The 22,859-nt window shown below is 41.6% G+C and overlaps 1 protein-coding gene across 1 annotated transcript in view; it reads left to right on the plus strand.

The window, feature by feature from the left end:
* The window catches only part of GON4L (gon-4 like), a 186,117-nt gene that overhangs the window by 127,552 nt on the left and 35,706 nt on the right, over positions 1-22,859 (plus strand). Inside the window, exons 12-13 of the mRNA XM_053703162.1 lie at positions 5,202-5,775; positions 6,071-6,173. Of these exons, the coding sequence (XP_053559137.1) occupies positions 5,202-5,775; positions 6,071-6,173 (677 nt within the window). The remainder of the gene's footprint in view (positions 1-5,201; positions 5,776-6,070; positions 6,174-22,859) is intronic.

The raw sequence follows: 22,859 nt of genomic DNA on the forward strand, positions 1-22,859 counted from the left end.
AATATAAATAATATAATAGTATATTTTGAATCTGCTGGGGCTGCTGAAGAAAAAAAAACTATATCATTTGTGTTGGTTACTCACTGAAATAATTAAAAAGTTTAAATATAAGCTTAAAAAACATAAATGATGCTTACCTGATAATTTTCTTTTCTTCTGATGGAAAGAGTCCACAGCTGCATTCATTACTTTTGGGAAATAGGAACCTGGCCACCAGGAGGAGGCAAAGACACACCAGCCAAAGGCTTAAATACTCCTCCCACTCCCCTCATCCCCCAGTCATTCTGCCGAGGAACAAGGAACAGTAGAAGAAATATCAGGGTGAAAGGTGCCAGGAGAATAAAATAAGGACGCCCCACATAAAAAATTACGGGTGGGGAACTGTGGACTCTTTCCATCTGAAGAAAAGAAAATTATCAGGTAAGCATAATTTATGTTTTTCTTCTTAAATGGAAAGAGTCCACAGCTGCATTCATTAATTTTGGGAAAACAATACCCAAGCTATAGAGGACACTGAATGCCAAGACGGGAGGGTTCAATAGGCGGCCCATTCTGAGGGCACCAAGCCTGAAGCCACTGCCCACAAAGAACCTAGCTTTGTCCGAAACCGAGAAAACTTTAAAAGGAAAAAGCCCCAAGGACACTGACCCACAGTTAGTCCACAGCCTAGCTAGAGACCGCAAAATCTGACTCAACTGAGCCAACAGGCCTCCAGGAGACACCGTCACCCAACAGTTGATCCCTCACCACTCACTCCTCACTAAAGAAGGGAACACCAGCCTAAACTCCCAAAGGGATAGGGCCAGGAGAACCGAAGGAAAAACCGAAAGGTCTCAAATCCATAAAGGAAAACCCTCCAGAGCGAGCCCAGCTCACAAGGGCCCAAATGGGTCCCGACAGACAAGGGGAGACTACAACTAGACCAGGAGAAACCGAAGGTATAGGACCGGGCATAGGAACAGAGAAATTTTCTCTCAAACGTCGTGCAAAAGCACCAAAAGACAACAGAAGACGGAGTCCTCACATCATCCTAACTTGGAACACTAAAAAACGCTACAAAAAAACGTGTAACAGACCCAGACGAAAAACCCTGGGTCAAGAACACGCCTCCATCCTCAGGATGACACATAAAAAACTTGCTGAGAGCAAAAGCAGCCAGCAAAAGACAACTCCCAGACAGAGGGCACACTCTAGGCAATCCAAGCAGCCAGACTTACCCACAGGTCTTCCAAAAAAGGGGGAATCATAACCTCCACGAGGTCCCACAAGAAAGAGAAGTGACACCCAGATCCCAAGGTGGGGCAATCCTAGACCCTCTGCTTGTAACCTTAGGGAGCTAGCTATAGCTACTATGCCCACCTAGATCCTGTAGATGACAACGTCTCTCAGAGTCCACTCCCAGCCGGGCCAGAGTCAGCAACGGCAGGTCTGAAACAGGGGAACTGAAGAACCCCCAAACCAGCTCAAAAACGAGCCGAGGAATGGCCACAGCCAATCCAACAGAGCACGGGTGCAACCCGACTCCTTAGAACAGACAACAGGACGGTAGACCCAAAGGATCTAGTAAAAAGGTCCAACTTAGTTTAGACACGGAGCCAGCAAGACGCCAGATGGAACGTAACAACCCAGAGAAAATACCCCTCTCAGCTAGGGAAACTCACAGGTCCCATCGCCTGATCCAGGAGAAGCCCTAAGAAAAGGACCACATCTCCATAAAAAGGAGACTAAGCTCTCACCCAAGAAGGGGAAAGGGCCAAAAGGCAGCACCTTCCACAAGCCACAGGCTAAATGAGAGATCAATCCCCAACTCAGAAGCCCTGTTGAAAGCGATTCCCCTAAAAACTAGCCTGCTAACACGCAACCAATGTGCAATAGTAGCAGCAGTGACACTGCAAGTCCGTTCACCTGCAGAGCAGAGAATCCAATGGATACTACAGCAAGCTGACCAAGGGAAACCGCCTAAGGTGCAAAACAAGCCCAATGAGCAACGGCACTCAGAAAACCTGACCAACCAAGACAGGGTTAAGTAATCCGAGTAAAAGGACATAGCCCAAGTTTCCAGGAACTGGGGAACCCCGAACCAACCCTGGAGCCTAAAGGTCCAGTAACACCCTTCAACGGGATCCACAAGGGAACATAATGATTTAAACTCAGCAACCGGAAGCCCCATGGAGAACAGGTCCGAAACCCCAACTATTTAAACAAACAATACCCGCAAACTTAACACCCCGTCTGAATAACAACCCAGACCACAGGGGATACTAATGCAATATCCAGATCAACCCGGATAACGAGAAAAACTCGCAAGTCCCGACCAAAGGAAGAGACCACCCCTTGCCGAAGTCCCACTCTCCAAAGGAGCTAAGGCGGTAAAAGTCGTACGGCGACACTAAAGCTTCTAGACGCACCAACAGCCTCAGGACAATAAGGCAAGGGGATATCTCGAGGTCAAAACTACTCGAGCAAAGGCTGGTCTCCACATCCCCTCCGTACAAGTGGATGATCACAGGGAGAAAGGGGCGCAAACTATCCCCAGTTCATGGAGGAACCCCAAGCAAGCCCAAAGAAACCACGCCCAGTGTCCCCAACAGGGAACAAACATCTCCCAGGCCCCTAAAGGGAGACCTAACATGGAGACCACAGAGGACGACCAAAAGTCTCATAAAAACAGCTAGACAGTACACAGTCGATGTGCAATAGCTACAGCTGGTTACATTCTGCAAACCATCCACTGCAAGGCAGCTGAACTACCCTTCAAACTACTAGCTCCTGAGGACCAAGTCCAAACGGACAATCCCCGAGCATCAAACGAAAAAGGCCAAACCGCTCATTAGGGGGAAAGAAAGCGCTAAGCCCTCCAATTCTCCACCATGTGGGGGAGGGACTCTAGGGTCCGACAATACGAGACGCAAGAGAGAGTGACGCAGCAGAAACTCCACTGACCCAGTCATCCAAATTGAAGGCTATAAGGACTGAGACAATCCTTCCTGCCCTGCAGACCCACAGGTTCTCTAGAATTCCTAGTTGAATGTAAAACAAATAACATGAGCACTCAGCGCCCTGACCGGACCAGCCAATCAGAACGGCTCCACGTGTCTGAACAGCCACAAGACAGAACCGAACCCAACAGGACCAGCCTGCAACACAGGTCCTAACCGTCAGGCTGCATAAATCCTCCCTCAGAGGGGAAGAAGGGAAAACAGAGAAACATAGGACTAACATGTCCCCAAAAACACTTCCGTAGAAGTAACAGAGTATCGATCCCAGTTTAAGATTCCGGAAGGAAAATAATAAACAAATTAAAAGACATCCTAATTGGATAAAAAGAAAATATAAGGCAACCCGTAGGTTAACACCCAATAAGAAAACAGGCCTACCACAGGACCAGCCAAACGGAGCCCTAATCTTCCAAAAAACTGGGAAGGATCTCAAAAAGAACAGTCAGTTTACATCATCCCCACATGTCTAATGAGGTGCACCATTCGAAGCAGACTGAAAATTCATGTCTGAGTAAGACGCGAAGGCGCGCAACTCTGTAACAAAAGGCACAACACTCTGGGAAAGTTACACCCGCAGGGAACTGTACAGGCCCTCCCCAATGCGGTAAACCCGGGACAATAGGGCACAAGCACAATCGCGCATAAACGTCTGCACTCTGCAGACGAATAATCGCTAAGACAGTGTGGAGGCGAAAACGTGCTGCAACCTCCGGGGGGAACAAGCCGCCCTGCATGGAGGAATAATCATAATCTGGGTTACCCACATGTGTAGAAGTATTGAGCGGTAGGGAACTCGCCTCTTGGAGGACAGGACCCCCAGAGGCGGATGGCTCAGCTGACCCTTGATTCCCCGAAGCCCGAGGAATACGACACACCTAACATAACTGATTGACATGTGTCAACAAAGCCAATCCGGATTCTTCCCCGGACGAAGAATCTGAAATTAGAATAGTCTCAGTATCAGAATCCTCCATAACTAAGTCTGAAATTTAAACAGTCTCAGCATCAGAATCCTCCATAACTGGATAGAGAATATGCCAATATGGACTATTTAAGACAAAACAAAATGGCACCCGACACCCACAATGGCTGGGGCACTCACCACCTCCTATGAATCAGACCCCTGCGAACTAGAATTTCCCGTCGCCACGCGGTCAGGAATGCGGAAATGGTGGACGGAACGTAATCACGCCCGGCCAGAAGGTAAACCGTATAGTAAAAAAAAAAAGCGCGCCCAACCATAAGGTCGCGTCATTTCTAAAGGACTTTATGTTCCACGCCATGAGCCCATTTAACACTACACATAAGCAGATTGAATCACATAACAAACATGATTAAAAAAACCCTATTCAATAACCCCCCTCAGGAGATATTGACCCTTGATTCCAAGATACTAAAAGGAGACTCACTTATGTTATAGTTAGTCCCACAACATTAGTACAGTACATTCACGAAGAAAGAAAATAAAACAATCTTACCGGAATCTACGCCGTGGAACAGGAACACAGCCCTTCAAGTGCGACAGATAGTAACATCACCTCCGCCATAGACTTGAGAGAAGAAAGCAGGGAGCGGAGCTAAGTTCGACAACGCTGATTGCTTGAGTAACTGTTAACATGAGTCGGGATGGTTTCGCAGAAAGACTCTTCCTGCATCTCCGGACTCTAACTTTCATCCAAGCCCTCACTGAGAGACTGACAGGATTACTTCAAACTCCTGTCCCATGTCGAAGATTACTACCCTCAATAAGAGACTAATTAAATTCTGACACTTCTCTGCCAACCTACTGGGGGATGAGGGGAGTGGGAGGAGTATTTAAGCCTTTGGCTGGGGTGTCTTTGCCTCCTCCTGGAGGCCAGGTTCTTATTTCCCAAAAGTAATGAATGCAGCTGTGGACTCTTTCCATTTAAGAAGAAAAAAGAATCACAGGAGTATAAAAGCTTTAATAGCAAAGGGGTTACAATTGCACGCTATATCTGAATTAAGAAAGTTTCATCCGGCTATCATGTCCTTTTAATTATTAATTGCATAAGTAAATAAGATCCATCCTTCAAAAAATTATTCCATTGTCTTATAATGTCTGTATCTTTGAGAAGGTGAGAACATTCTTTAAAATGTATTCCATTAGGCATCATTCATATTTGCTGCTTAAATTCTTTTTTAAATCCTGTTTCATCATTCAGAACATTTTGCTTATTATAGGTCTTTGTGAAGGAAGAATACCCCTCAACAAAAGCACAGGCTCTGATGAGAGATTGTCTGCTGGGGCTCAAGCACTAATGGGGAATAGGCCAACTTCCATTCAAGATAGTAATGTGTCTACACAGAGGTCTGGCAGTGCAGTGAATCCTCGAGGTGTTGCTTTTCCTGAAAACAGTGATAATAAGCTACACCCACATAGTAAAGATTCTCCCAATCCTGCACCCCGGAGTGGACGGAGGTTGCTGACTTTTAAAGGTTCTAATCCTCCTCTGGAAAATCTTCATATTGTAATTGAGAATCCAGATGGCACTTCCTCTTGCCAACCTAGCACCCACAAACCTGCTTATGAAGAGGACTTTGCAAACCAAACTCCATGTGTTTCCAGCAGCAGCACATCAAAATCTATAAACTGTACAGCTAGTCCAACCAACCTGGATCAGAGCCACAGCAGCCAACAAATCCTGTCTAACACTTTAACAGACAGATATAGTGACAGAGAGGAACAGATGCTGACAGTGTGTGCCAAAAATATTACAGTCAGCTCTAGTGGCGAAAAAGTTATCCTATGGACCAGGTAGGTGGCCCATAGTACAAGTAAGCAACAAAATGGTCTTCCATGTTACTTGAAGTTTCTACTGTGGGATGCACTTCCACTTACAAATGTTATGTAACATGGGATAGCCTGGTTACAAAGCACAGAGAGAAAAAGTAACAGTCCTTCAGTACCCTGACATACTTTGCTAGACACATAATAATCATCTGTCAATACTTTACTCATGTATTACTTTTACTCAAGTTATTCAATAGTGTACCTTGACACTAGTTGCCAATAGTAACCATAAACTTCACATTCTTATGGTCTCTCTCAGGGAAGCTGATAGAGTTATCCTCACTATGTGTCAGGAACAAGGAGCTCTAGAGGAAACCTTCACAGCTATATCTGAACGGCTTGGAAATAAGAGTCCAGAAGAGGTAAGATGCACACATGAGTATACTGACACACTATAGCCACTGTTCTAGTGAAATACATGACTGCCAATCAGAATGAGTATATACATATGAGAAAACAAATTGTATGCTTACCTGATATATTCATTTATTTCATGCTGGTGAGAGTCCACAAGCCTTTACTTCTGGGATTCAACTGCTGGCCACTAAGAGGAGGCAAAGATTCCCAAAGCTCTAAGAGCACTTAATCCCTCCCACCTTTCTGGAAGTAAAAAAGGTGGGGAAATGAAGAAAAAGCTAGAACTGCCACCAGAAAAAAATTTAAGTAAAAACTTTTGTTTTCTTTTATAAGGTGGTGTGAGTCAACAAGCCATTTCTCCTGCTAACTAAATACCTAAGCTGAGGAGCCCACAAATAATTGGGCGGAACTAAAAAAAATTAAGTCAGGCACCTAATTACCAGACACTACTGCCTGAAAGACTTTCCTACCAAACACACCAACCAAAGTGGTAACATTTAGAGAAAGTATGTTGCTGCCTTGCACATTTATTCAATATAATCCTTATTCTTGACAATCCAAGACAAATAAACTTATCTAGTAAAAAGTGCAATATTGTGTTTTGGAAAAGACTATCCCACCTACAAGTAAATCTTGTTAATCAAGAGATTTAGCTAAAAAGTTGAAGAAACTGATGTAGCCCTCTGACTAGGGATGCACCGAAAATTTCGTCCGCAGAAAGGTTTCGGACGAAAATTGCATTTTTGGCTATTTCAGTGTTCGGGTTTTTTTTGCCTGTTATTTTCGGTAAAATTATTGTGTAACATATTTCAAATTTGATGCTAGCCTAGAGCTGCTGTTTGAGTTTATTTCTTTACTTACTGTTTCTCATATAATAATAGTTTTCTAGGACTATACTTTATTTGGATAGTTGGTAAAAAATATACTATTAAATATGAATCTGTTACACAGAACTAAATACAAAATAATACAGTATATTGATATTTAATATTGTTTTAAGAAGGGATGCACCGAAATTTGGCCGAAAATGGCATTCTCGTTTCTTTCATGTAATTGGCAAGAGTCCATGAGCTAGTGACGTATGGGATATACAATCCTACCAGGAGGGGCAAAGTTTCCCAAACCTCAAAATGCCTATAAATACACCCCTCACCACACCCACAATTCAGTTTTTACAAACTTTGCCTCCTATGGAGGTAGTGAAGTAAGTTTGTGCTTAGATTCTACGTTGATATGCGCTTCTTAGCATTTTGAAACCTGATTCCTCTGAGTACATTGAATGTCAGACAGATTTCCGAAAGTTGTTAGCGCCAAAAAGTTTTCTGTTTGCATTGTGCGTCATACTTGGCGCCAAATATTTTCATTATTTAAAACCCCATTCCTATATGCCTCTTGCCTTTTTCTCTATCAGAGGGCTATGCTGTTTGCATCTTTTTCCCATTCCTGAAACTGCCATATAAGGAAATTGATCATTTTGCTTTATATGTTGTTTTTTCTCTTACATTTGCAAGATGTCTCAATCTGATCCTGTCTCAGAAACCACTGTTGGAACCCTGCTGCCTGATAACAGTTCTACCAAAGCTAAGTGCATTTGTTGTAAATTTGTGGAGATTATATCTCCAGCTGTGGTATGTAATAGTTGTCATGATAATCTTTTACATGCAGAGAATGTGTCCATCAGTAATAGTACATTGCCTGTTGTTCCTTCAACATCTAATGTACAAGATATACCTGTGAATTTAAAAGATTTTATTGCTGATGCAATTTAGAAGGCTTTGTCTGCCAATCCCGCCTTCTAATAAACGTAAAAGGTCTTTTAAAACTTCTCATAAAGTTGATGAAATTTCAAATGACCGACAACATACTGAATTATCCTCCTCTGACGAGGATCTATATGATTCAGAAGAGCCTTCCTCAGATATTGACACTGACAAATCTACTTATTTATTTAAAATGGAGTATATTCGTTCTTTGTTAAAAGAAGTGTTGATTACATTGGATATTGAGGAAACTAGTCCTCTTGATGTTAAAACTAGTAGACGTTTAAATTCTGTTTATAAACCTCCTGTGGTGACTCCTGAGGTTTTTCCATTTCCTGATGCTATTTCTTATATGATTTCTAAGCAATGGAATAGGCCTGGTACTTCTTTTATTCCTTCTTCAAGGTTTAAAAAATTGTATCCTTTGCCAGCAGTTAGATTGGAGTTTTGGGAAAAGATCCCCAAAGTTGATGGGGCTATTTCTACTCTTGCTAAACCTACTATTCCTATGGAAGATAGTACTTCCTTTAAAGATCCTTTAGATAGGAAACTTGAATCCTATCTAAGGAAAGCCTATTTATATTCTGGTCATCTGCTCAGGCCTGCAATTTCTTTGGCTGATGTTGCAGCTGCATCAACTTTTTGGTTGGAAAGTTTAGCGCAACAGGAAACAGATCCTGATTTGTCTAGCATTGTTCGCTTGCTTCAACATGCTAATCATTTTATTTGTGATGCCATTTTTGATATCATCAAAATTGATGTTAAATATATGTCTTTAGCTATTTTAGCTTGGAGAGCTTTGTGGCTTAAATCTTGGAATGCTGACATGGTATCTAAGTCTAGATTACTATCTCTTTCTTTCCAAGGTAATAAGTTATTTCATTCTCAGTTGGATTCAATTATTTCAACTGTCACTGGGGGGAAGGGAGTTTTTTGCCTCAACGATAAAAGACCTATGGGTAAATCTAAAGCTTCTAACCGTTTTCGTTCCTTTCGACAAAATAAGGAACAAAAATCTAATCCTTCCCCCAAAGAATCTGGTTCCAATTGGAAACCTTCTTCAAGTTGGAGTAAATCCAAACCATTTAAGAAATCAAAGCCAGCCCCCAAGTCTGCATGAAGGTGCGGCCCTTATTCCAGCTCAGCTGGTAGGGGACAGATTAAGATTCTTCCAAAAAAGTTGGGCAGATTCTGTCCAAAATCAATAGATTCAGAGTATTGTCTCTCAAGGGTACCGAATAGGATTCAGAGTAAGACCTCCTGTGAGAAGCTTTTTCCTCTCACGCATCCCAGCAAATCCAGTAAAGGCTCAGGCTTTCCTGAAGTGTGTTTCAGACCTGGAGCTTTCAGGGGTAATCATACCAGTTCCGTTTCAGGAACAGGGTCTAGGGTTTTATTCAAATCTATTCATTGTCCCAAAGAAAGAAAATTCATTCAGGCCAGTTCTGGATCTGAAAATTTTGAATCGTTATGTAAGAGTGTCAACTTTCAAAATGGTCACTATAAGGACTATTCTGCAAGGGCATTATATGTCCACAATAGACTTACAGGATGCATATCTTCATATTCCGATTCATCCAGATCATTATCAGTTTCTGAGATTCTCTTTTCTGGACAAGCATTACCAATTTGTCGCTCTTCCATTTGGCCTAGCGACAGCTCCAAGAATCTTTTCAAAAGTTCTCGGTGCCCTACTTTCTGTAATCAGAGAACGGGGTATTGTGGTGTATCCTTATTTGGACGATATCTTGGTACTAGCTCAGTCTTTATATTCTGCAGAATCTCACACAAATCAACTAGTGTTGTTTCTTCAAAGACATGGTTGGATGATCAATTTACCAAAAAGTTCTTTGATTCCTCAGACAAGGGTCACCTTTTTAGGTTTTCATAGAGATTCAGTGTCCATGACTCCGTCTCTAACAAACGAGAGAAGATTAAAATTGGTTTCAGCTTGTCGGAACCTTCATTCTCAATCATTCCCTTCAGTAGCTATGTGCATGGAAGTTTTAGGTCTCATGACTGCAGCATCGGACGCGATCTGATCTGAACCAGTGGTGCAGGGATTATACAAATATATCACAATTAATATCCTTAAATCCCAATGTTCGACTATCTCTGACTTGGTGGTTAGATCACCATTGTATAGTTCAAGGGGCCTCTTTTGTTCATCCAACTTGGACTGTGATCACAACAGATGCAAGTCTTTCAGGTTGGGGAGCTGTCTGGGGATCTCTGACAGCACAAGGGGTTTGGAAATCTCAAGAGGCGAGATTACCAATCAATATTTTGGAACTCCTGACGATTTTCAGAGCTCTACATGTTTGGCCTCTGTTGGAGAGACAACTGTTCATTTGTTTTCAGACAGACAATATCACAACTCTGGCATATGTCAATCATCAGGGTGGGACTCACAGTCCCCAAGTTATGAAAGAAGTATCTCGGATACTTGCTTGGGTGGAATCCAGCTCCTGTCTAATTTCTGCGGTTCATATCCCAGGTATAGACAATTAGGAAGCGGATTATCTCAGCTGTCAGACTTTACATCCGGGGGAATGGTCCCTCCATCCGGATGTGTTTTCTCAAATTGTTCAGATGTGGGGTCTTCCAGAAATAGATCTGATGGCTTCTCATCTAAACAAGAAACTTCCCAGGTACCTGTCCAGGTCCAGGGATCCTCAGGCGGAAGCAGTGGATGCATTGACAGTTCCTTGGAGTTACAAACCTGCTTATATTTTCCCGCCTCTAGTTCTTCTTCCTAGAGTGACCTCCAAAATCATCATGGAACAATCGTTTGTGTTACTGGTAGCTCCAGCATGGCTTCACAGATTTTGGTACGCGGATCTTGTTCGAATGTCCAGTTGTCAAACTTGGCCACTTCCATTAAGGCTAGACCTTCTATCTCAAGGTCCGTTTTTCCATCAGGATCTCAAATCATTAAATTTGAAGGTTTGGAAATTGAACGCCTAGTGCTTAGTCATAGAGGTTTCACTGACCCAGTGATTAATACTATGTTACAGGCTCGTAAATCTGTTTCTAGGAAGATTTATTATCGAGTTTGGAAGACTTATATTTCATGGTGTTCTTCTAATAAATTCTCTTGGCATTTTTTTAGAATTCCTAGAATTTTACAGTTTCTTCGGGATGGTTTGGATAAGGGTTTGTCTGCAAGTTCTTTGAAGGGACGAATCTCTGTTCTTTCTGTTTTATTTCACAGAAAGATTGCTAAGCTTCCTGTTATTCACTGTTTTGTACAGGCTTTGGTCCATATCAAGCCTGTCATTAAATCAATCTCTCCTCCTTGCAGTCTTAATTTGGTTTTGAAGGCTTTACAGGCTCCTCCGTTTGAGCCTATGAATTCTTTGGACATTAAATTACTTTCTTGGAAAGTGTTGTTGCTTTTGGCCATCTCTTCTGCTAGAAGAGTTTCTGAATTATCTGCTCTTTCTTGTGAATCTCCTCTTCTGATTTTTCATCAGGATAAAGCGGTTTTGCAGACTACATTTAAATTCTTATCTAAGGTTGTGAATTCTAACAACATTAATAGATAATTCCTAAGAATTCTTTGGAGAGATCCTTACATTCTTTGGATGTGGTAAGAGCTTTGAAATATTATCTAGAAGCTACTATTTGTTATCTTTTCTGGTTCTAGGAAAGGTCAGAAGGCTTTTGCCGTTTCCTTGGCATCTTGGTTAAAGCTTTTGATTCTTCAAGCTTATTTGGAGTCGGGTGAAGCCCCGCCTCAGAGAGTTACAGCTCATTATACTAGATTAGTCTCTACTTCGTGGGCTTTTAAGAAAAAAGCTTCAGTTGATCAGATTTGCAAAGCAGCAACTTGGTCTTCTTTGCATACATTTACTAAATTCTACCGTTTTGATGTATTTGATTCTTCAGAAGCAATTTTGGGTATAAAAGTTCTTCAGGCAGCTGTTTCAGTTTGATTCTTCTGCTTATGTTTTAAGTTTTTTTCTTTCATTTATGAGGAAAAAAAATATTTTTTTGGTTGTGGATTTAATTTTTTCAAGAGAAAATGGCTGTTTTTATTTTATCCCTCCCTCTCTGGTGACTCTTGTGTGGAGTTCCACATCTTGGGTATTGCTATCCCATACGTCACTAGCTCATGGACTCTTGCCAATTACATGAAAGAAAACATAATTTATGTAAGAACTTACCTGATAAATTCATTTCTTTCATATTGGCAAGAGTCCATGAGGCCCACCCTTTTTTTATGGTGGTTATGATTTCTTTTGCATGATGTACGATGATGAGTCCACGGATTCATCCTTACTTGTGGGATATTATCCTTCCTAACAGGAAGGGGCAAAGAGAGCATCACAGCAGAGCTGTCTATATAGCTCCCCCCTTAACTCCACCCCCCCAGTCATTCTCTTTGCCGGCTCTAAACAGGAAGGGTAAAGTGAAAGAGGTGTTAAGCTGTTAGTTTTATTTTAGCTACAATCAAGAGTTTGTTATTTTTAAATGGTACCGGTGTTGTACTATTTACTCTCAGGCAGGACATAGATGAAGATTTCTGCCTGGAGGATTATGATCTTAGCATTTGTAACTAAGGTCCACTGCTGTTCCCACAGAAGCTGAGGAGTACAGGAAAACTTCAGTGTGAGGAACGGTTTCTTGCTATGCAGCAATGAGGTATGTTCAGTCATATTTTCTGCAGAGACTGTGTTAACTCAGAAAGGCTGACAGTATCCCCATTAGGGTGATATTTTGGACAGAATTAAAGCTCTTAAGTTGGCTAATTATTTCATTACAGATGCCGCTTTTCATCTTGCTAAGTTAACGGCAAAGAATTCAGGATTTGCCATTTTAGCGCGTAGAGCGTTATGGCTTAAGTCCTGTTCAGCTGATGTGTCATCTAAATCTAAGCTTTTGTCCATCCCTTTCAAAGGTAATACCTTATTCGGGCCTGCACTGAAAGAGATCATTTCAGACATTACTGGAGGGAAGGGTCATACCCTCCCTCAGGATAAGTCAAATAAGACAACTTCAAGAGTGGTCCCACTTCCTCTTCCTCTGCTGCAAAGCAAGAGGGGAACTTTGCTCAATCCAAGCCAACCTGGAGACCTAATCAGGCTTGGAACAACGGTAAACAGGCCAAAAGGCCTGCTGCTGCCACTAACTCAGCATGAAGGGGTAGCCCCCGATCCAAGACCGGATCTAGTAGGGGGCAGAATCTCTCTCTTTGCTCAGGCCTGGGCATGAGACGTTCAGGATTCCTGGGCAGTAGAAATTGTAACCCAGGGATACCTTCTAGATTTCCAGGACTCCCCTCCAAGGGGGAGGTTCCATCTTTCTCTATTGTCTGTAAACCCGACAAAAAGAGAGGCGTTCTTACGCTGTGTAGAAGACCTTTTTACCATGGGAGTGATCTGCCCAGTTCCAAAAGCAGAACAAGGACAGGGGTTCTACTCCAATCTGTTTATAGTTCCCAAAAAGGAGGGAACATTCAGACCAATTCTGGATCTCAAGATCCTAAACCAGTTCCTAAGAGTCCCATCTTTCAAGATGGAGACCATTCGGACTATCTTACCATTGATCCAGGAGGGTCAATATATGACCACCGTGGATTTAAAGGATGCGTATCTACACATTCCTATCCACAAAGATCATCACCAGTTCCTCAGGTTCGCCTTTCTGGACAAGCATTATCAGTTTGTGGCTCTTCCCTTCGGGTTGGCCACGGCACCACAAATCTTCACGAAGGTGCTAGGGTCCCTTCTGGCGGTTCTAAGGCCACGGGGCATAGCAGTGGTGCCTTATCTAGACGACATTCTGATTCAAGCGTCTACCTTCCAACTAGCCAAGTCTCACACGGACTTTAGTGTTGGCCTTTCTAAGATCTCACGGGTGGAAGGTGAACGTAAAAAAGATTTCTCTTTCCCCTCTCACAAGATCTGTATCCCAGGTGTAGAGAACTGGGAGGCAGACTTTCTACGTCGTCAGACTTTTCATCCGGGGGAGTGGGAACTCCATCCGGAGGTGTTTGCTCAACTGGTTCGGGCATGGGGCACACCAGAATTGGATCTGATGGCGTCTCGTCAGAACGCCAAACTTCCTCGTTACGGCTCCAGGTCAAGGGATCCTCAGGCTGTACCGATAGATGCTCTAGCAGTACCCTGGTCGTTCAACCTGGCTTATGTGTTTCCACCTTTCCCTCTCCTTCCAGGTCTGATTGCCAGAATCAAACAGGAGAGAGCATAAGTGATTTTGATAGCGCCTGCGTGGCCACGCAGGACTTGATATGCAGACCTGGTGGACATGTCATCTCTTCCACAATGGTCTCTGCCGCTGAGACAGGACCTTCTGATTCAAGGTCTATTCAAGCATCCAAATCTAATTTCTCTGCAACTGACTGCTTGGAGATTGAACTCTTGATTCTATCAAAGCGGGGTTTCTCTGAGTCAGTCATAAATACCTTGATTCAGGCTCGAAAGCCTGTTACCAGGAAAATCTATCATAAGATATGGCGTAAATATCTTTTTTGGTGCGAATCCAAACGCTTCTCCTGGAGTAAAATCAGGATTCCTAGGATTTTGTCTTTTCTCAAAGAGGGATTGGAGAAAGGATTGTCAGCTAGTTCTCTAAAAGGACAGATATCTGCTCTGTCTATTTTGTTGCACAATCGTCTGGCAGATGTTCCAGACGTTCAGGCTTTTTGTTGGGCTTTAGCTAGAATTAAGCCTGTGTTTAAATCTGTTGCTCCGCCATGGAGTCTAAATTTAGTTCTTAGAGTTCTTCAGGTGGTTCCGTTTGAACCCATGCATTCCATAGATATTAAGCTTTTATCTTGGAAAGTTTTGTTCCTAGTTGCTATCTCTTCAGCTCGAAGAGTTTCTGAACTATCTGCATTACAATGTGACTCGCCTTATCTTGTGTTCCATGGTTTTACGTACCAAGCCTGGGTTCCTACCTAAGGTTGTTACTAACAGGAATATCAATCAGGAAATTGTTGTTCCTTCTCTGTGTCCTAATCCTTCTTGTAAGAAGGAACGTCTGTTGCACAACTTGGACGTGGTTCATGCTTTGAAATTTTATTTGCAGGCAACCAAAGATTTTCGTCAAACATCTTCTTTGTTGTCTATTCTGGAAAGCGTAGGGGTCAAAAGGCTACGGCGACTTCTCTTTCCTTTTGGCTGAAAAGCATCATCCGTTTGGCTTATGAGACTGCTGGACAGCAGCCTCCTGAAAGGATTACAGCTCATTCTACTAGAGCAGTAGCTTCCACATGGGCTTTTAAAAATGATGCTTCTGTTGAACAGATTTGTAATGCTGCGACTTGGTCTTCGCTTCATACCTTTTCCAAATGTTACAAATTTGATACTTTTGCTTCTTCGGAGGCCATTTTTGGGAGAAAGGTTTTGCAAGCAGTGGTGCCTTCTGTTTAGGTTCCTGTCTTGTCCCTCCCTTCATCCGTGTCCTAAAGCTTTGGTATTGGTATCCCACAAGTAAGGATGAATCCGTGGACTCGGTACATCATGCAAAAGAAAACAAAATTCATGCTTACCTAATAAATGTCTTTCTTTTGCGATATACCAAGTCCACGGCCCGCTCTGTCTATTCAAGACAGATGGTATTTTTTATTAAAAACTTCAGTCACCTTTGCACCTTATAGTTTCTCCTTTTTCTTCCTTGGCCTTCGATCGAATGACTGGGGGGTGGAGTTAAGGGGGGAGCTATATAGACAGCTCTGCTGTGATGCTCTCTTTGCCACTTCCTGTTAGGAAGGATAATATCCCACAAGTAAGGATGAATCCGTGGACTCGTTACATCGCAAAAGAAAGAAATTTATCAGGTAAGCATAAATTTTGGTTTTTTTTGTATAAAGCACAATTATTTCCAAATTCGTTTGTTGGTGCTCTTTACTCCTTTCTTTATCACCACACTACTTGGTTATTCGTTAAACTGAATTGTGGGTGTGGTGAGGGGTGTATTTATAGGCATTTTGAGGTTTGGGAAACTTTGCCCCTCCTGGTAGGATTGTATATCCCATACGTCACTAGCTCATGGACTCTTGCCAATATGAATATTTTTGTCCAATTTTAGTGTGTTACTTTCAATAAAAGTGTGGTTATTTTATTTTATTGGCTTGCTGGTTTTCAATTCAGATTCATTCATACAATAGTCTAATTATGCAAAAAAAAAAAAAATATTTAAAATAATTTGGAGAAAGACATTTTCAGTTTCGGTTTTCGGCTAAGTGCATCCTGGATTTTCGGTTTCAGTCCAGAATTTCCATTTTGGTGCATCACTACCTCTGACCTTTACATGGTCCAAGGGGCAAACAAATTATTAAAGGGACAGTCAACACCAAAATTGTTATTGTTTAAAAAAATAGATAACGCCTTTACTACCTATTCCCCAGCTTTTCACAACGAACATTGTTATATTAATATACTTTATAACATTTAAACCTCTAAATTTCTGTTTGTAAGCCACTACTGACAGCCTCATATCACATGGTTTCTTATTAGCTTTTCACAACAGGAGACTGCTAGTTCATTTGAGCCATATATATTACATTGTGATCACGCCCATAGGTTGTGGATAACAATGCACTAATTGGCTAAAATGCAAGTCAATAGATAATAAATAAATAGCCATGTGATCATGGAGCTGTCAAAAGAGCCTTAGATATGTTCAGCCATGTAAGGCCATGTTGGCTGTACAAAATTTAGGAATGGGTAATAAAGGGATTATCTATCTTTTTAAACAATAATAAATTTGGAGTTAAATTTCCCTTTAATAAGTTTTGTCTAAAAACCTTTGTCATTTTGAAAAAAGTAGAATTCTAATAAACTTACTATATATAATTAATAGATCATCAAATTAATTATTTGGATTAGGACAAGGAGATGGGCTATAATCTCCTGATCGATTTCTAAAAAATCACTTAAGGTAAGAAAAATGAAAGTCTTCCAGCAGAAGATATTGCTAAACACTACAAAAACTTATATGACAGAAGCTAAATGTCAAATCGATTGTTTTTAACTATTACTCTTTTGTTATCACATTTTTTTGAGTCCACAATTTAGACCCTGAGTTGCCTTGTTGATTTTATTTGTGTATTTTATGCAATAAATTACTTTTAAAGGGACAGTAAAATAAAAATTAAACTTTCATGATTTTGATAGAGCATGCAATTTTAAACAAATTTTAACTTTACTTCTGTTATCAAATTTGCTTTGTTCTCTTGGTATCTTTTATTGAAACTAGGAAGGCTCATTAGAGCTCAGGAGTGTGCACGTGTCTTTAGTACTCTATTGCAGCAGTGTTTTGCAACACTGTATAACAAAGCTACAAAACACTGTTGCAAAACACTGCTGCCGTAGAGTACTAAAGATACGTGCACACTACTGAGCTCTTATGAGCCTAACTAGTTTCAATAAAAGATACCAAGAAAACAAAGCAAATTTGATAACAAAAGTAAATTGGAAAGTTGTTTAAAATTTCATGCTCTATCTGAATCATGAATGTTTAATTTTGACCTTACTGTCCCTTTAATACAAAGAGATTCTGCTTTGCCAGTGCAGTATTTTATAGAGCCTTCCAAACACAGAGCTGATTTTAGCTCTGGTAAATGTGAGTATTTTACTTTACCTTCTATCAAATAAGACTTTGTAAACAGTTTAACGCTATGAGAATGGTGTTCTCCTCTCTATGCTTTATTTGAGAACTGACTTCCAATGATCTATTGGATACATATGTGAGACTGGTATCCATTTTGTATCCATTTCCTCCACCATTTATTCACAAATTGGAGAGATTTATTTTTATATTTGACACACTTTTTTATTTTTTTATTTTAAATGTCCAAAGCATGCAGGTTCAAAAAGAGAAACCTGTAAAGCTTGTGTTAAAAAAATAAAATAAAAAAAAGCAAAACAAATGTTTCAAAGACAAGAAATTGGTATAGATATATCTTGACTAAGCCTGAACAAACCCTTGATGTCAAGGCAATTTCTTTCATACAGATGGTGAGAGTCCACGATCCATTACTCATCCTGACCACTAGGAGGAGGTAAGGATTCCTAAATTTCAAGAGCCCTATAAAACCCCTCTCACCTCTACTGTAACTAATCTTGTTTTTACCTCCACTGGAGGTAGGTGAAGAATGAAGGTGCTCCAGATGTTTTCTATGAGAGGGGTCTCAGAGTGAGGCCCAATTTTCTCCTCAGAGTGCTGCTGATTGATAAAGGGATGTATTGGGAGTATTGGGTAGTGGCACAATTACACCTTTTGGAAGTTAGTTACAATCCTGTTGCAGGGAAATGTCATTTGCCGCCTCCTGTTGGGACGTCAGTATACTCCTATTTCATTTCTTCTGCTGTTATTTCTCTTGTTAAGTGTATCCAGTCCACGAATCATCCATTACTTATGGAATATATTCTCCTTCCCAACAGGAAGTTGCAAGAGTCCACCCACAGCAAAGCTGCTATATAGCTCCTCCCCCAACTGCCATATACAGTCATTCTCTTGCAAGCCTCAACATAGATAGGAGGTCGTGAGAGTCTGTGGTGTTTTATACTTAGTTTATTCTTCAATCAAAAGTTTGTTATTTTTAAATGGCACCGGAGTGTGCTGTTTATCTCAGGCAGTATTTGGAAGAAGAATCTGCCTACGTTTTTCTATGATCTTAGCAGACGTAACTAAGATCCATTTGCTGTTCTCACACATTCTGAGGAGTGAGGTACTTCAGAGGGGGAATGGCGTGCAGGTTTTCCTGCAGATAAGGTATGTGCAGTAAAATATTTTTCTAGGAATGGAATTGACTAAGAAAATACTGCTGATACCGAAGTAATGTAAGTAAAGCCTTAAATGCAGCGATAGCGACTGGTATCAGGCTTATTAATAGAGATACATACTCTTATAAAAATGTGTTTTAAAACGTTTGCTGGCATGTTTAATCGTTTTTTAGCGTACATTGGTGATAACACTGTAATGTTGGTATAGCCTTAAATGCAGTAAAAGCGACTGGTATCAGGCTTATTAATAGAGATACATACTCTTGTAAAAATGTGTTTTAAAACGTTTGCTGGCATGTTTAATCGTTTTTTAACATATGTTTGGTGATAAAACTTATTGGGGCCTAAGTTTTTTCCACATGGCTGGCTTAAATTTTGCATAGAAACAGTTAACTGAAGCTTCCCACTGTTGTAATATGAGTGGGAGGGGCCTAATTTAGCGCTTTTTTGCGAAGTTAAAATTACAAAATGAATCATCCAGATTCCCTCAGCAGTCCCATGAATACTACAGGACATTTCTAAAGGGCTAAAAAGACTTCCAAAATCGTTTATAGGGAAGGTAATCCACAGCTCTGCTGTGGCAGTTTTGTTGTGTCTGTTTTTAAAAAACGTCTATGTCGTTTTTTTTTATCTGTTTTTTGCATTAAGGGGTTAATCATCCATTTGCAAGTGGGTGCAATGCTCTGTTACCTTATTACATGTACTGTAAAAATTTCGTTTGTTTTACTGCCTTTTTTCACTGTTTTTCAAATTTTGGCAAAATTTGTTTCTCTTAAAGGCACAGTAACGTTTTATATATTTGCTTGTTAACTTGATTTAAAGTGTTTTCCAAGCTTACTAGTCTCATTATTAGTCTGTTCTAACATGTCTGACATAGAGGAAGCTCTGTGTTCATTATGTTTTAAAGCCATGGTGGAACCCCATCTTAGAATGTGTACCAGATGTACTGATTTCATGTTAAACAATAAAGATCATTTTTTGTCTTTAAAAACATTATCACCAGAGGATTCTGTCGTGGGGGTAGTTATGCCGACTAACTCTCCCCACGTGTCAGACCTTTTGACTCCCGCTTTAGGGACTCACGCTCAAATGGCGCCAAGTACATCAAGGACACCCATAGCGTTTATTTTACCAGGGGATTCTGTCGAGGGGAAAGTTATGCCGACTAACTCTCCCCACGTGTCAGACCCTTCGACTCCCGCTTCAGGGACTCACGCTCAAATGGCGCCAAGTACATCAAGGGCGCCCATAGCATTTATTTTACAAGACATGGCAAAGGTGGTGAATAATACTCTGGCAGCAGTATTAGTCAGACTACCTGAAATTAAAGGAAAGCAGATAGCTCTGGGGGTAGATACAGAGCATACAGACGCTTTAAGAACCATGTATGATACTACCTCACAATATGCTTAGTCTGTGGGTGATTTTTTTGACTCAGGGAAGATGATTTAACCTTATTCTGATATTTCTACATTTAAAATTTATGCTTGAGAACCTCCACTTGTTGCTCAGGGAGGCTTTGGCTGCTCTGAATGAATGTGTACAATCGCAGGGCCAGAGAAATTGTGTAGACTGGATAAATAATATGCAGTGCCGGTGTGTACTGATGTTTTTCCAATACCTAAAGAGGTTTACTAAAAAATTTTTAATAAGGAATGGGTGTGCCGTTCTCTTCCCCTCCTATTTTTTAGAAGAATGTTTTCTAATAGTTACCACCACACGGGACTTCTGGCAGACAGTTCCTAAGGTGGAGAGAAGAGTTTCTACTCTAGCTAAGCGTACCACTACCTCTGGCGAGGACAGTTGTGCTTTTTAGATCCAATGGATAAAAAATGTTTATTCAACAGGGTTTTATCCTGCAGCCCCTTGCATACATTGCTTCTGTCACTGCTGCTGCGGCGGCGTTCTGGGTTGAGTCTCTTGATGAGGCTTTACAGTTAGCGACTCCATTGGATGAATATATTTGACAAGCTTATGCTAGCCAATTCCTTTGTTTTCTGATGCCTTTGTTCATTTGACTAGACTAACGGCTAAGAATTCCTTTTTTTTTTACTATACTGGCGCGCAGAGCGCTATGGCTTATATCATGGTCAGCTGTCGTGACTTTAATAAATAAGCTACTTAACTTCCCTTCAAGGGGCAGACCCTATTCGGGCCTGGTTTGAAGGAGATTATTGCTTATATCACTGGAGGAAAAGGTCATGCCCTTCCTCAGGATAGGTCCAAATCAAGGGCCAAAAAAGGTCTAATTTTCGTGCCTTTTAAAACTTCAGGGCAGGTGTGGCATCCACTTCCTCTAAGGCAAAACAAGAGGGAATTTTTGCTCAGTCCAAGGCGGTCTGGAGACAATCGGACCTGGAACAAAGATAAGCAGGCCAAGGAGCCTGCTGCTGCCTCTAAGGCAGCATGAAGGAACAGACCCCTATCCGGTAACGGATCCTATAGGGGGCAGACTTTCATTCTTCGCCCAGGCGTGGGCAAGAGATGCCCAGGATCCCTAGGCATTGGAATTTATATCCCAGAGATATCTTCTGGATTTCAAAGATGCCCCCCCCAAAAAAGGGGAGATTTCGCCTTTCACAATTATCTGCAAACCAGATAAAGAAGGAGGCATTCTTACATTGTGTACGAGATCCATCCAGTTCCAAGAGAGGAACAGGGACAGAGTTTTTACTCAAATCTGTTTGTGGTTCCCAAGGAGAGGGAACCTTCAGACCTATTGGATCTAAAGATCTTAAACAAATTCCTCAGAATTCCGTCATTTAAGATGGAAACTATTCGTACCATCTTAACTATGATCCAGGAGAGTCAATAGAGGACTACAATGGATTTGAAGGATGCTTATCCTCACATTGTGATGCATAAAGATCACCATCGTTTTTCAGGTTTGCCTTTCTAGACAGGCATTACCAGTTTGTAGCTCTTTCCTTTGGGATATCTACAGCCCCAAGAATCTTTATGGAGGTTCTGGGGTCGCTTTGGCGGTCCTTAGGCCGCGGGGCATAGAAGTGGCCCCTTATTTAGACGACATCCTGATACAGGCGTCAAACATCCAAATTGCCAAGTCTCATACGGACGTAGTACTGGCATTTCTGAGATCACATGGGTGGAAAGTGAACAAGGAAGGAGTTCTCTATCCCCAATCTCAAGGGTTTCCCTCCTAGGGACTCTGATAGATTCTGTAGAAATGAAAATTTACCTGACGGAGTCCAGGTTGTCAAAGTTTCTAAATTTCTGCCGTGTTTTTCATTCCATCCGCGCCCTTCGGCGGCTCAGTACATGAATGCAATCGGCTTAATGGTAGCGGCAAGGGACATAGTACCGTTTGCACGTCTACATTTCAGACCGCTGCAACTATGCATGCTCAGTCAGAGGAACGGGGATTACACAGATTTGTCCCCTGTTAAACCTGGACTAAGAGACCAGAGATTCTCTTCTCTGGTGACTATGTCGGGTCCATCTGTCCAAGGGTATGACCTTCCGCAGGTCAGATGGTTCAATTGTTACAATAGATGCCAGCCTTTTAGGTTGGGATGCAGTCTGGAACTCCCTGAAGGCTCAGGGATAGTGGACTTAGGAGGAGACCCTCCTTCTAATAAATATTCTGGAACTGGGAGTGATATTCCATGCTCTTCAGACTTGGCCTCAGTTAGCAACTCTGAGGTACTTCATACTCAGTCGGACAATATACATGACTGTGGCTTACATCAGCCATCAAGGGGGAACAGAAGTTCCCTAGCGATGTTAGAAGTCTTACAATAATTCACTGGACAGAGACTCACTCTTGTCTATCAGCTATCCATATCCCAGGTGTTGAGAACTGGGAGGTGGATTTTCTAAGTCGTCAGACTTTTCTTCCGGGGGAGTGGGATTTCCTCCGGAGGTCAAGACCAAGCAGGAGAGGGCTTTGGTGTTTTTAACAGCGCCTGCGTAGCCACGCAGGACCTGGTATGCAGATATGGTGGACATGTCATCCTTTCCATCACGGTCTCTGCTTCTGAGACAGGTCCCTCTACCTCAGGGTCCTTTCAACCATCTAAATAGAATCAATCTGAGATGGACTGCCTGGAGACTGAACGCTTGATGTTATCAAAGCATGGCTTCTCCGAGTCAGTCATTGATACCTTAATACAGACATGAAAGCCTGTCTCTAGGAAAATTGAACATAGATATG

The sequence above is a fragment of the Bombina bombina genome, chromosome 1, assembly GCF_027579735.1.
Source record: "Bombina bombina isolate aBomBom1 chromosome 1, aBomBom1.pri, whole genome shotgun sequence".
Taxonomy (NCBI): domain Eukaryota; kingdom Metazoa; phylum Chordata; class Amphibia; order Anura; family Bombinatoridae; genus Bombina; species Bombina bombina.